The sequence below is a fragment of the Artemia sp. Qi Xiang Cuo genome, chromosome 10 (assembly GCF_049724085.1).
Source record: "Artemia sp. Qi Xiang Cuo chromosome 10, ASM4972408v1, whole genome shotgun sequence".
Taxonomy (NCBI): domain Eukaryota; kingdom Metazoa; phylum Arthropoda; class Branchiopoda; order Anostraca; family Artemiidae; genus Artemia; species Artemia sp. Qi Xiang Cuo.
In genome coordinates, this window is record NC_142803.1 from 56,152,340 (window position 1) to 56,168,299 (window position 15,960).

Consider the following 15,960-nt stretch of genomic DNA (forward strand, 5'->3'; position numbering starts at 1 on the left):
ATGGAGCTAAAAAGTGTTGAAAATGTTGTTGTCACAGCCCACCTGTGGTCCCCAAGCCCAATAAAAACAAAGATAGTGCTCTACAATATCCCTAAATCATTTCTAAACTCGGACCTGATGGAAGCATTGATGAATGGAAAAGGTGAATGCATTCCGGTCTCTAGTGCTCATACCCTGGGTCGCGAAACCACTGAAACCTCAAATTTTAAAACTGTGTTGTTTGAGCTTCAAGGACAATTTAATATTGACAAAGTGTTCCTCTTTGGCCAACAAAAATCTTTCAAGCCTTACAAAGAAAAGCCATTACAGTGTATTAAATGTCTAAAGCTTGGTCACTCAGATAAATACTGTAGAGAGGATTCCAACATTTGTAAGATTTGCCTTGGCAAGGACCATAATGAGTCAAACTGTCAATTTGACCCAATATGTACTAATTGTAAGGGCAAACACCAGTCCCTAGATAAAGGAAGCTGTCCCAAATATAAACAAAGGGCAGAGATACTAAGATTAGCAAAAGAGCAACAACTTCCAATCCCTTTTGTAGCAATGCAAGTCCCAAGGACACCAAGAGTCCCCCGTCCCCCAACAGGCCTCAGGCAACCAACAGCCCCTGAACCACCAACAGGCCCCAAGCACCCAGCATCCCCCAGGACACCAAGAGTTCCCAATGCTTCCCCTCGTGTTGAAGGTTTTCAGAATAATCTCATCCGAGACAAAACTAATGCATGGTTCCCCTTGATAGCAAGTGTCCCCCAAAAAAACCTGAAGAACCCCCTTTCGGAAAATCCTACGCAAGGAAAGACATCAAGACCGACAAAGCTACCTGGAATTACTCCCCACAGATTTCACACAGTTTCTCCAAATGCTTTGGAAGATGAATCAAACGTGTACTTTAAATTAGCCAGCTTTACAGTTACCTCTATGCTAATCTCCCAATTAGAGTTACCCAATCAGTTGAAATGCATTATTCTGAAGAATTTGGCAAAAACCCACTTTGGCGAGACCATAGTTTCCGAAGCAGAAATTCAAATTGAGAGTGTTTTAAGCCAACATAGGCTGATTGAGTCACAATCAGAACGCCTGACGACTATTTAATGTGTGACTTTTCGTTTTTAACTAATTTATCCCTTTCCAATAACATTGTTTTTAATTATCCCGATATAGATGATAATCAGCATGCCAACCCTATAAGCAGCCCCCCTGGTACCTTAACAAATGCTAGTTGTAAATACCTTGATATTTTCGATTTTGCTACTAATGTGAAGCCAAAACTAGTAAATAATAATTCCCTTAATGTTCTTTGTTTCAACATCAGAAGCATCTGGGATAAGTGGCTCAAGTTTAAAGATTTAATTTCAATTAATGGTGTCTGCCCTTTCGATGTAATAGGATTAACAGAGACATGGCTTTCCCATAATGATGACACTAGTGATTTTTTACTCCCTGGTTACCAAATAATCCATATGCCCAGGAGATTGACTAAGTGTTCTGGTGGTATCTCACTTTACATCCGTTCGAATGTAAATTTTACCAGGCTATCAGAGTGCGAATCTATTTTCTCTACACAACTAAATCTCAGATGTATTTATTCAATAATTGTAAACATAGTTATCGGCCAAAATTCCTATATACTCTCCTTATTTTATAAACCTCCTCCATTTCCGACCTCATGTTTTTGTAATCTGTTTGATGATTTTCCTAATTTTATTAACCTACCCCATAAAAAGGCAATATTTATTGGGGACTTTAATTGCAACCTACTCAATGTTGGTAAAAATATTGAATCTGACACTTTTTTTGAATCGGTAACCGCGAGTGGTCTTCTACCCACAATTTTTTTCCCCAGTAGAGTCGATCCTGTGAGATCAACTTCAACAATAATTGACAACGTTTTTTTATACACATCCCAGGGAAATTAACAGTCCACAAATATATTATTTTCGGATCTGTAAGACCATTTTACTATTTAATTGTCTCTACCTTCGCAACCACTACCTCTACAGTCTAGAATTAATATCCCAACACCTACTCGAAACTACAGTTCTGCAAATATAAACCATTTCATCGATTGCCTAAGAACCACTGACTGGTCCGATGTCTTAAATTGTCACGAGGTAAATTCTGCCACAAATGGTTTTGCGCAAAGGCTAAGTGAGATTATCCATTCAACTTTTCCTATTCGTAAACCTAACCGGAAAAATATCCCTATTTGCCCCTGGATGTCACATAGCCTCATTGTCTCCTCATATCGTAAAAACAAATTATATAAGTTAGCCTGTAAGACCCGTAGTGATATTTGACCTATCTAATTATAAACATTATAAAAACTTATACACTAAACTCATCCGTGAAGCGAAGAAAAATTATTATTATACAAAAATTCTCAATTGCAAAGGAAATCTGAAAAAGATATGGTCCACCATTAATGATATACTTTCAAAAAATAGAAAATCAAAGTCTAGACCTATTCGCCTTAAAGACACAAATGGTAGATTAATTGACCCTTTACATGCACCTGATGCATTTAATAATTATTTTTTGAATGTTCCTCATACTGACTCCCGCTCCTCCTCACAGGCTGTATTCCCTTGCTTCAATTTTAGATCCATGTTTTTCTGCCCAACTGATAGCAATGAGGTACTTCAAATCATCGGTTCTCTCCCTAATAGTTTTACTCCTGACTGTTTTGGATTAAGTAATAAGCTCCTGAAGACCATATCTCCTTTTGTCTACGAGCCCATCAAGCATATTGCCAACCTATCTTTAACCCACGGAGTTTTCCCTGATTTACTAAAGTCAGCCATTGTTATTCCAGTTCTTAAAAAGGGCGATCCAACTGAGATAGGTAATTATCGTCCAATCTCAATTCTTCCTGTTATATCCAAAGTGCTCGAGAGAATCATCTTCAGACGTCTGTCTCCCTTTCTGTTTGACAGTCAGCATTCCGTATCCTTGATTTCTCCTCACCAATATGCCTTTAGGCCGAAATTCTCAACTTCTCATGCTCTAATTGACGCCACACAGTTCATACGCTCACAACTCGACCTTAAAAAAACTGTATTGGGCTTATTTTTGGATTTTTCTAAGGCCTTTGACATGGTCGATCATAGTGTTTTAATAAGTAAATTAAATAGCTACGGTATTCGTGGTGTTCCCCTCTCTTGGTTTGATTCTTATCTATCTGGAAGGGTACAGAGTGTGAGCCTAGGTGGAGTATCCTCTCAGCCCTTACCTGTTCGGAGGGGTGTCCCACAAGGTTCCGTTCTAGGCCCTATTTTATTTCTCCTGTATATCAATGATCTTGTTATAGACCTGGGCCCTTCAGTGTATCCTGTATTATTTGCTGATGACAGCAACTTCTTCATCACTGGAACCAATCTACCATTGGCAATAACCTCTGCCCAAGTCCTTCTGAACAGAGTCCAGGTGTGGTGCCTTACGAATAACATGACAATTAATAGCAAAAAAAGTCAAATAGTGTTATTCAGAACCCCCTACAACAAAGACGTTATTCAACCTGCTCTTGGTCTCAGGTACTCCTCCGACATCATCCCACAAGTGGAGGTTGCCAAGTTTCTTGGTGTATTTATTGACTCATGCTTGTCATTCTCTAATCATATTTCTTACATAACAGCAATAATTTTGAGACAAGTAGCTATGATTAACCGTGTGAATTATTTTCTTCCTCCTGACATCCTAGTTACCCTCTATTATTCCTTTATTTTTCCTTACCTTTCTTATTGCGGATCAGTTTGGGGAAATACAAAACGGTCCTTCATTAAAAAACTCAAATTTGCCCAAAACCGCGCCATTAAAGCAGTTTTTCGGCTTCCCCGTCTATATCCAACTCGTGATTTGTATTCAGATTTTGGCATAGCTCCACTTGATCAAATCATACAAAAACTAAATTTATCGCTTGCTTACTCTGCTTTTCACAATAATCTTCCACCTCAACTCCTAACCTATTATAATATTAATAATTCGGAAGCCCATTGTCTCCGTTCATCCAATAGAGCCTTTAAAATTCCTAAATGCGTTTCAAGTGCTGCCCAGCAATCTCCCATTTACAAATCTATTATTCAATGGAACAAAATTCCCTCCAGTGTTGAACTAGCCACAAGTTTCTGCAAGTTGTATAAAAATGTAACAAAACTTGATGGTATAATTTAATATTTTCATTTTTAACAAATTTGCTCTAATTAGCCATGTTTTATTCTTCTATTTTTTTTTTTTCTCTTTCAGTGTTACTTTAATTTTTTTTTTTATTGGTCCTTAAAAAGTTATCTTCTATGATCTTTATTGTTATTAATTTTTTTGTTTTTTTTTTATTCGAATAAATTTAATTTAATTGAATTTAATTGACTAGACAGGGAGCTATCACTTCCCCAACCCTGTTTAATAATAGTGTCCTGGATGCTCAGGCAAAGTTTCTTCCTTCATGCATTCTTGGGAGAATTGATATATCTCTTATTTGTTATGCTGATGACATCTTGAATCTCAGCTGTACGATCCAGCGCATTGAGCAGAATTTCAAATCCTCAAAGATGAATATTCAAAAATCGGGCTGTCTTTTAATCCTGAGAAATCCGAAATTATCCTTTTCAATTGGCGAAATCCCTCTACTTCTCTCCTAAATCTGGACGGTTCTCTTGTTAGACCCGCAGACCATATTACATACCTGGGCCTTCCAATTGGCACATCTATAGGCCACACACGTTGTTTGCTGATTTCTCATGTTGAGTGTAGAATTAGCATTTCTTACGCTGTAATTGTAAAAAGCAAACTATGTTTCAACTGTTACCTTCTAGCATCCATTTACAACGCCACAGCCCTTCCACATCTGCTTTACATTGCTCCTTTCTGGAAATTCTTTACAGTAACAGATAAAAAGCACCTACAATCAATCTTCTTCAGATTTGCTAAATATCTTTTACATTTGCCCCCCTTGGACAAGAAACCATAAAATGATTCATTTGTATAAGCTAGCTGACCCTAATATTAGTATTAATAAATCTCTATCCCGTTTTCAAAGTAAGTTTAATCATCCATGGTCACCAATTTGGTCACAATAGTTTGTTTGTATTAATGTAATGTATGTGATGAAATTTTTTTTTCTCTATTTTGTTGTTACTTTAGTGATTATTCTGTATATGTACCTTTTTTGACAGGTAATAAATGTATAATAATAATGATAGTAATAATAATAATATTAGTATTAATAAATCTCTCTCCTATTTTAAAAGAAACTTTTTATCATCCTTTTCTTAGCATCATTGTTCATATTAATGTAACAAAGAGTTTTTTTTTGTCATGTATTTGAATTTTCAATGTGTGTTTGTGTCCTTCTTTTCTTCTTTTTTTCTTTTTGTTTTCTTTAGTGATAACTCTGTCTGCTGTACCTTTTTGTAACTTTTTTTGACAGGCAATAAATGAATAATAATTAAGGAAAAATAACTTATGACTGAAAAAACCTGATAAGGTGATGGTGCGGGGAAAAACAGATACAAGCAGTATTTGAACGTTCTCTGTGTAGTGCTTCCAGTTTTACAGTAATATCAGGAACAAGAAATTTATAAATAATTACCTGGTTATTAGTCCAAGCTGGAAGAAACAACAAAAATTTACCAAATTTAAAATAATTAATCTGGATTCTTTTTAACTCATTTTTCTTAAGAAGGGGAAAAATTCCAGAAGCAAAAAGAATTGAACGGTTACAAAAAGTTGAGTAGAGCTTGGCCAACGCAAGTTTATTATATTTACCTCTATTGGCAACAATCTTAGCATGTCCTAATTGAATTTTCATATTAATATCTGAGACTGTGTGCTGGTGCAAGCTTGGAAGACTATTAGTGATAGAAATACCAAGCCATCGAAGAGGATCTACGAGAGGGATAGTAAAGCCACTACAACGAAATGGAGTACTAGAATTGTTATTAAAAGAAAGAAATTTACATTTATCTACAAAGACCTGTCTGAAAAAGAAGTAGCAACACGAGAAACCATGTTAGATAGACCAATTTTAGTACGGCTTATAAGAAGCAAGTCATCAGCATAGGCAAGGTATGAAACATCAGAAAAACCAGAGAGGTAGGTAGCCAATATCTTTGCCAGAACTCCTAAAATACATATTTCAAATAGGGTTGGAGATAAAACTCCACCTGGCCTTAAACTTCTTTTCACTTTAATAATAGAAGCTGGTGCTGATTTCGTGGCGATGGACTATTCTAAAGAATAAAAACGTCTCAGGCTTAAGATAATTTCAGAAAAATTCTTTAACCTTTTAGGGTTAAGTTACATTTTTAGGGTTGACTATTTCGGGTTCTCCAACATGCTTAACTTTATAGTGTGTTCCCTGGCTTGTTGAATGTTAAGGTCTATTTTTCGTGGCTAAGTACTATTCTAAATAATAAAAACGTCTCAGGCTTATGATAATTTCAGAAAAATTCTTTAACCTTTTAGAGTTAACTTACCTTTTTATGGATAACTATTTAGGGTTCTCCAACATGCTGAACTTGAAAGTGTGTTCCCTGGCATGTTGAATCTGAAAGTCTAATTTTCGTGGCGACGGACTATTCTAAAGAATAAAAACGTTTCAGGCTTAAGATAATTTCAGAAAAATTCTTTAACCTTTTAGGGTTAACTTACCTTTTTATGTATGACTATTTAGGGTTATCAATCATGCTTAACTTTAATGTGTGTTCCCTGGAATGTTTAATTTGAAATTATAATTTTCTTGGCGATGGACTATTCTAAAGAATAAACACGTCTCAGGCTTAAGATAATTTCAGAAAAATTCTTTAACCTTTTAGAGTTAACTTAACTTTTTATGGATAACTATTTAGGGTTCTCCAACATGCTGAACTTGAATGTGTGTGCCCTGGCATGTTGAATCTGAAAGTATAATTTTCGTGGCGATGGACTATTCTAAATAATAAACACGTCTCAGGCTTAAGATAATTTCAGACAAATTCTTTAACCTTTTAGTGTTAACTTACCTTTTTATGGATGACTATTTAGGGTTCTCCAATATGCTGAACTTGAAAGTATGTTCCCTGGCATGTTGAATCTGAAAGTATAATTTTCATGGCGATGGACTATTCTAAAGAATAAAAACGGTTGAGGCTTAAGATATTTATTGCTTAAACATATTTAAAAACATTTGAAAAAATAATGACATATTTAAAAAAAGAAGAAGCTTAATCCATTTGATATGAGGAGGAGCAAGTTTAGGACTTTGGATATCTGATGCATTTTTCCATATCAGGTATCTTTTCTGGTATCCATTTAGCGAAATATCTAACTTCATCTTCTGGGCCATGGACTGAATGCAGGTATTTCTCACATTTGAAGTCTTCTAAATTGAATAATGCTATGTTTTTATCACATTTTTCTAGTAAGAGTTTATCAGTTGGCACGTTTCCCTTAACATAAACAGCTTGCACACTGAAAAAACTGCATATTTCCTGAATTTCCTCTTGTACATGTTTTATTTCATAGCCATTTTCATTATGTGGTCGTATTGTTTTAGCGTAAAAGCCATTTCGATTTATAAAATTTAGTGTTGGACTCCATCTGTTTTTCTCGTACTTATAAATATTGTATCTGACGTTCCATTTATAGCAATGTATTTCACGTCGTTGATTGTCTAGGAGTAAGAAGGATGCTTCGAAAATAATGCCAGTTGAGGAATATTTCAGACAAAAATATTCTGTGTCAGTCCCACCAAAAAGTATTATGTCTGAAAAAAAAGTGATTAAATTATCTTTTCATTTCTATTTTGACACTATTAAAAGTGCTGACCCCCTAACCAGCAAAAATCACGTATTCACTCCCGCTCCACTATATTTTGGAAAATTGTTATAGCTAAAATCACTACAATGTCAAAGAGAAATGGTTAGACACTGAAGTAAGAAACAATTATCTTTTAATTTCTATTTTGTCACTATTGAAAGTTCTAACCCCCTCTCCAACAAAAATCACGGATTCACGCCCCCTCCCCTAAATTTAGGAAAATTGTTATAGCTAAAATCGCTAAATTTCGAAGAGAAATGGTTAGACACTGAAGTAAGAAACAGTTATCTTTTCATTTCTATTTTGCCACTAATAAAAGCGCTAACCCCCTCCCCAACAAAAATCCTGGATTCAAGCCCCCCCCCTCCCCTAAATTTAGGAAAATTGTTATAGCTAAAATCGCTAAATTTCGAAGAGAAATGGTTAGACACTGAAGTAAAAAACAATTATCTTTTCATTTCTATTTTGTCACTATTAAAAGTGCTAACCCCCTCCCCATAAAAAATAACGGATTCACGCCCCCCCCCTAAATTTATGAAAATTAACCCACCCTAGGTCTATCGCTAATTTGTAGACAAAATTAGCTGACCGCTATTTTCAGACAAACACTGAATTATGTAAAAGCACTGAAAATCTCGATTGCCTAAAACCAGCTAATGTATACAGACAGGAAAAGGGATGACAGCTAATTATAGGCTTCGCGCTGGAGCATTATGTCAAAACAGAACGCTTAATAACAACAGTGACGGAAGTATCAGTTAGAGAAAAGATTACAATATGGAAAAGCTAAATTTTTCGAAAGGATAATTATTTCTTTTTGCGAGAATTTGGTTGTAAAACAATGGGGGGGGGTTAGGTTTTGAGGGTAAAAGAATATATTTTACGTTTTTCACCGAGTATAAAGATTGTATAATGATGTTTGTATTGTATGGGGGGGGGGATTTACCTGAATATAGTGGAGGATGACCGCGGAAAATAATTTTATTTTGAAAATAAAAACGGAACTTACATGGTAAATTGAGGTTGCCAATGCTTCTAATTCATCAAATTTATCCATTGTGTCACAATACTTTCTGATAATTTAATTACAATGCGTGTCCGTTATATACGAAATCTCAAGGGCGAATTGTTATGTAAGCAAGCCCTCTGATTGGCTGAGAAGGAAACACGTGATCTAACTGTTTCCGGGAAACTCATAACATTTGGCTCGAGCAGCAACAACAAATACCATTTCTGGATCATAAAATTTGCCTCGAACAACAACAAGAAGAAAGTGTCACCGACCTGCTCCCATTAGACTCAATAATCCATTAAAGTGAGAAAATTCCTGTTTTTCCATTCTCACTGACAACAACCAAGAAAACAGACATAAATGTGACAAATTTCCTGTTTTTTCAAATTCTCACTGACAAAAACCATAAAAACAGACATAAATGTGAGAAAGTTCCTGTTTTTTCAAATTCTCACTGACAAAAACCATAAAAACATCCATAAATTACTGTTGACATCCATGAAAAACATCAAAAAAATCGACCAACATACATAACCATCCATGAAAACAACTATAAATGTGACAAAATTCCTGTTTTTTCATTCTCACTGACAACAAACAGACATTAATTATGTAAAAAAAAAGTTGTAGGTGGCAGCAGGGGTGGGCAACAGGGCTGGTACCCCCCTCTCTACTCACAGTTATGTTTCTATTTTGTTGCGCTGGATTGACGACGCTTCTTGACTATCCAGATCCTTCCTTCAGTCTTGCAGGGTGTTGCTACAGCCAGGTTCGATTTCTGTGTCTCATGTTACCAAGGTGAGGTCAAATCCACTACACCACAGAACCAGAGCTATATTTTCTTTACCCTCTCCTGTAGTCACCAAATGCTAGATGACCCTGGCGATTCTTCTTTTCAACAGTAGCGCCACTTTCCACTCTTTAAAGTTTCTCATATTCAAACACTAGCCAACAATAATCAGCTTTATGTAGAGAAAACTTCATAATATTTCAAATTTTGCAGGTACAGAATAAACGATTATTGTTAACTGACGAATTCAGAATTTATTTGAATTTTATGAGATCCCAAATGAAATTACCATCCTGTAATATTAATTCTTCAGATAAGTCCTGAGATGTCAAAAGTTTGGAGGCATCTAGGCAAGCAAAAGTTATAGGGGTGGGAAGCCAAATTTGGACAGCCCGAATTTGACAAAAAAGTGGATAGCTTATGTAAATCAAACAACAAAAAGGGGTGGAAACTTGTCTCAAATGACCAAGATTACAACGTGTAATATTAATAACTACTTTATAACACGTTCAAAATTTTATTTGAAAATCAAAAACATTAAAAAAAAGATGGTTAGAGCAGTAACTGACATTTCGAAAAAAACTATTATAATAGTTTTATTTTTATTTTAAAAACTAAATTAATTTAAAGAACGATTTAAATTAATGTTTCACTTACGGTTAAGACCCAGATCGTGATAAGTCATCAAAGCAGGTTTTCTTCTGTCTCCTTGAATCGCGACCAACACCTGCCCCCTTTGAGTCCCCACATATACTTCGTCATGCTGATATTTCTTCTTTTCTAATGATTTGCCACTCGGTTTCATTACTGCCAGCGAAATTATCTCGAGACAACCGCTAGGAATATTATTTGAGGACCTAAAAATAAAGAAGGGCAAATAAATCATGAGATATAGCACAGTTCGTGGCAACGAAGTGTAAGTAAGGAGTGACGCGGCTCAATAGTAACCGAAACTCTAAACAACGGATTAAACTCAAAACGAACAAAAATTACTCCGTATGTGAAGGGGCTGTTTAATTCTCAAAATCTTGCTCTTTATGCTAAATTTTGACCGTTTGTTCCAATTTCTTATACGATTCCTGAAAATAATTAGAATAAAATTAATTAGATAATTAGAATAAAATTAGAATTTTAAAATTTAATTAGATTAATTAGAATAAATTTTTAATTAGAATAAAAGGCATATCTAAAAATGCTAAAAAAAAATTTAGCGCGAAGAGCAAGGTATTGAGGTGAGGGACACTTCTTCATATACTGAATGATTTCTGTTGATTTTGAGTTTTAATGCTGCTCCTTACTTTCAGTTAAAAGAAACTTGTTTTTTCTCTCTTATAAAGGTTAGCCCAAATAAGCCTGAAGGGTTAAGATACCAGTATCGTTTTTACTTTTACTATTATTATTTTTAATATTTAATTCATGTAAATATTACTACTAAGCATAAAATATGAAATCTTAAGACACCAGGGGACCGAGGAAGAGAAAGACAGCTTCTTTTCAATCTCTTTAGCAAAACAACTTTGACTCCATTTCATTCTCTGTAGAATGTAAAAACGTTAGGGTATTGGGAGTCTGGGTATTTGTGACACTGTTCATACGAAAAATGTTTTCCAAGGTTATTTAAAGCCCAAACGGATTTCCCCAAAGTAATGTCCTATCAAAATCAATTCTTTATGCCGGAAAAAGAACATTATCTTATTCTGAACAATGTTATTTAACGATTAATAATAACCTTCTAAAAGAGCAATAAGCCTTCTAAAAGCATAATTTGCCCTTTATTGAAACAACACATTTTAGATATTTTCTCTTTTATACGTTAACAAGTTCAAAATCATTAAACTTCTAGGAATGAATGTCGTTTATATATTAAACAATCCATCAATTTTCATTAGTTCTTTTTGGTAATCTTGGTTGTTATGGTCATTTTCTCTCTTTTTTCTTTTGTGATTGATGTTTTGACAAATAAAAAGCACACTGTTCAAAATACATATCGTTTTCAGTGTAAAGTTTGATTAGGCTTGAGATATAAATTTTGTTGTTGTTTTGTTGTCGCTATCATGAAAAACAAAAATATACATCTTGAGATAAAAGCTGTTTTCAACAAAGCGCAAGTGACGCTTTGGCTTTTAGAATGCGGTCACTTTTGGATTGCGATAACGGCTGCGCTGGGCCACAGAAAGGAAACCTCAAAACTTACTGTCATATTAATTGGTGCATCACTATGGGAGGAGGAAGGCCTGGTCAGGATTTTCTTAATGAAGGATTTAAACTGAAGAGGTGGAAAGACACTAAATATAGAAAATTCGCTAGAAAAAAATATTACAATGTTTAGAAAAGCAGAACAAATATTTTGTAAAATAACTGATATTTTGAAGGGAGTCAAAGGGCGGCATGGGGCTAAAATTGGATATATTGGTCGAGACACACAATACGCAAACCATTTGGGGTATAAATTGCCAGAGTCTCCCTGTCACAATGGCCAAATTTTACAACTTTAACACCGTTTTAAAGAATCGACTGGGGAGTTAAATACAGTGGCTTTAGTTCACGGAAACATAGGTGGGAGAGGGAGAGCAGGAGGAGTACAAACATATTTTTATAATCTAGTGGGGAGGGGGTAATTTTGATGTTTTTTTTCAATTTTTTCCACGAAAATACGAAAAAGGCATTTTCAACGAGATTGCAAAAAAAAAAAATGTTTTCTAAAATCTAAGGGGAAAGGGAGGAAAAAGAAATTGTGGGGCAAACGTCCTTTTTCTCCAATTGACACCCTGGTCCAATTAGATGTTTCTTGCCATTTTCTATTTTGTGTCACTAAAGTGTCTCCCTTGTGTCCCTTTTCTGTGTCTCCCTCAGGGGCGGATCCAGGATTTTTTTAGGTGGGGGGGGGGGCAAAATAGGTTGACTAAATAAACTTGCGTTAGGAGCAAGTTTAATTGACGAAATCTTGTGTTAATTAAGTAAATTACACTACTTTAAACTACGTTAGGGGAGGTACCCCTCGCCCCCTTGGATCCGCCACTGGTCTCCCTGTCCTAATGGAAAGATTTCATAACTTTAACACACTTTCAAATCTATTGTGGAGTTATATGCAGTGGCGTCAATTCACAGAAATAGGTGGGAGAGGGCGGGGAAATTAAATTTCTTTTAAATCTAGTGGGGAGGGAGTAAATTTGTTGTTATTTTCAATTTTTTTTTCAATGGAAATACGAGAAAGGCATTTTCAACAAAATTGAAAAAAAAAATACCAACATTGAAGGGGAGGGGGAGGGAAAAGAAGTAGGTGGAACAAATGTCCTTTTTCCCGAATTGAAATCCCTGGTTCAATGAGAATGTTTTCTGCCACTTTCTATTTTGTGTCCCTAATTGAAGGCTTCCATACCAAATTTTAAACCCACAAAGAAACAAACAGGTATAAATACGCAGTTCCTCAACTTCATCTAACCGGTTTTTAAAAATTGTATTTACATTCCGAACAAAAGAAATTTGGAGTCCTATCTTCAAAGTCTTTGCGCGGGCATTACGCAAGAAGCAGGTGCATACTGCCCAAAGCGTACGGCCGTAACTTTTTTTTCACACTTCCAGCTTGATTTATTGTTCTCTTTTGCTTTTGTAAGAGCCTCGTGCAAAAGGTGACAAAATCTATTCGAGGGGTCAACCCCTCTTTATCTATTGTTCACTTCGGGGCACTAATTGTTCCGCCACGTACACCACACTCCCACAACTCCATACCTCTTTACACCACGCATGACATACTTAAGTGGCACGTGTGGTACACTTCCTGAAATCGTGGGACGCATAACCTTGTGTATACCATTTTAAAAAGCGTTGACCCCTCGAATGCACCCTCAAAGCGCATTTCGTTGGCGAGAAAAGGCAATATTTTCTTCAAAATTCTAGCCTACGATTATAAAAAAAAGAAAAATTTTGACAGCCCCTCTCCCGTCCCCTTACAAAATCCCGGATAAGCCAGAGCCAAGGTGCGCAGTAATTCATCAATGATTTTGACATTATTTGACCAACTTCAACATACGAAACAATTGGTGATGTGACTAAATTTTATTTTCTTATGAAACTATTATTCATTTACTAAACTTTAGTATTGATGATTTTTCTTTTTTTTTTATGGCAAAATTCATGCTGCCATCCATAATTATGATACTTGTATACTTGTATTCTGGCTCTTATTTAGAAATCCCAAAAAATTATTTTTCGCAATGAACTTTTACTATTAAGATTAAGATAAATATTAGTAATCATTTCTGAAACAGCGTTAAACGTCAAAATTTGTTTTAAAACTCAGTCTTTTTTAAAACTCGTATATAAATTTTTGGTTACTACTGGCCGAAGCTCACTCTTTACTAAACTAAGTTTACAAAAAACAAGTTTTTCTCAATTGAAACTAAGGGATAAAATTGAAATTCAAAACGAACATAAATTATTCCGTATAAGGAGGGGGGTTGCCCCCTTCTCCATACCGTGCTCTTCCGGTTAAAGTATTTTATAATTAAAAAAAAGTTTTTTATTCTAATTAATCGGCGCTTGTGTTTCAGGAGTGATCCTTAAATATTTGGGATAAAAAGTAAAACTTTAGCGTAAAGAGCGTGGCATTAAGAAGGGGACAACCTCCCTCATATATAGAATAGTTTCACCTTATTTTAAGTTTCAAGGTTGCTCCTTACTTTCACTTGAAAAATTTATTTCTGATCGTTTTTCCAATTATGCCGAGAAATCCAGCTTCCCTCAATGGAAAATTCCGTCTTCCCACAGAAAATTTCTCAAAGTAAAGTTTCTCCCACGTAAAATCCCTCACGGGAAATTCTTCCCGGGCAATTCCATCCTTGCCGAAAATCCCCGGGAATATTTCTCCCAGACCCAATAACAAATACTATACGTAAACAATGAGTAAATTTTTGTAAATAACAGTCCTTTCCTCTAAAAAAAAATTCTCCTTAGCATACTTTCATCTGAAGAAGACTTTAATTCCTGATCGTTTTTTAAATCCTGTTGGATATCCCCCTCCGTGGAAAAAAACCCTGGGAATTCCTCCACCCCAGTGGAAAGCTGCTCCTGTGGAAAAAACACCCTCGGAGAATTTCTCCAGCAGAAAATACCCCCCCCCCCCTCAGGGTAAACCCCTCCAGGCAATCCCAACCCTTCTGAAAATTTCCCCAGGAACATCTCCGTATGTTCGTCGACGAAGACAAAGTAAGACAAATAAAATGAATTTCGTAAAGGAATTCTGAGAAATTCCCCTGTGTAAATTTCCCCTGGAAAGCTCACCCCTGAATCCTTCCTCCCGGGGAAAATATTCACTGTAATAAATCCCCCAAAGCATAAATTCTCCCTCCCCAAAGATATGTTTGTAGTTCCCAATAAAAAATACTATAGGTAAACAATGGGTACATTTTGTAACTTAAAGCCCTTTCCCGAGGGGCTGTGGGGGTCATATTATCTCTAAAGGCTTATTTATTGGACCTTTCAACTGTGGGGAACAAAATGACTATCTTAAAATTTATATCGGATGACTTTGGGGAAAAACGGGGCATAGGAGGGGGATTAACTGCCCTCCTGTCTTTTTGGTCACTTAAAAAGGGCACTGGAACTTTTAATTTTCGTTCCAATGAGCTCTCTCTCTCGATCTTCTAAGTAGGGGCGTCCCAAGGGGGGAGAGGGGCGTGCCGCCCTTTCAAATTTTGTGGCATTCGATAAAACCTTCGCCGAATGCGAATCCTGATAATGCTACCTGATAAATAAATCCAATATTTCTGTATGCTGTTCAATGACTCTGCGGTTATTAAAAAACATTCAATTTTACGCTTATGTTTTTAAGATAATTTTAGTTATATATGGAAAGTTACTGATGTCAAACTGGTGTAAGACTATGAACAGCTTTATAGATTAGTTTATTGTTGTCAGGCTGCATACTCATTTTTGACACCCAAATCAATATTCCTGTTTTTAATACTTACTTTTTGTGTTTTCAGTAAAGCGCTAGTTTTCTATAATCCTAGACACACAGGGAAACATAATTAGTTGGTTTATTTGTACTAGTTTTATTGATATATATTAGATAGGCTGTGAAGAAATAATTTTTGTCCGTTTTAAGTTTCAAATTCGCTCTTTACTTCCCTCAAAAAAACTTTATTTTTTAGATTAATCAAACTGTTCGTGGTAACGAACTCTAAGTAAGGAGTGACCCGGCTCATTAGTAACCGAAACTCTAAAAAACGGAATTTTGATACCAATAGATACATCAAAAGAGTCATATTTTAATGCTGATTTCAAATATATAAGTTTCATCAAGTTTAGTTCAACCCATCAAAAGTTACGTGCCTGAGAATATTTATCTGATTTCCAAAAAAAGGAA

The 15,960-nt window shown here is 35.5% G+C and overlaps 1 protein-coding gene across 2 annotated transcripts in view; it reads right to left on the reverse strand.

Moving 5' to 3' along the window:
• The window catches only part of LOC148947920 (protein NDRG3-like), a 97,775-nt gene that overhangs the window by 59,853 nt on the left and 21,962 nt on the right, over nt 1-15,960 (reverse strand). For both annotated transcript variants that reach the window (XM_089095553.1, XM_089095552.1), the window contains exon 2: nt 10,251-10,450. In XM_089095553.1, the coding sequence (XP_088951679.1) occupies nt 10,251-10,450 (200 nt within the window). The remainder of the gene's footprint in view (nt 1-10,250; nt 10,451-15,960) is intronic.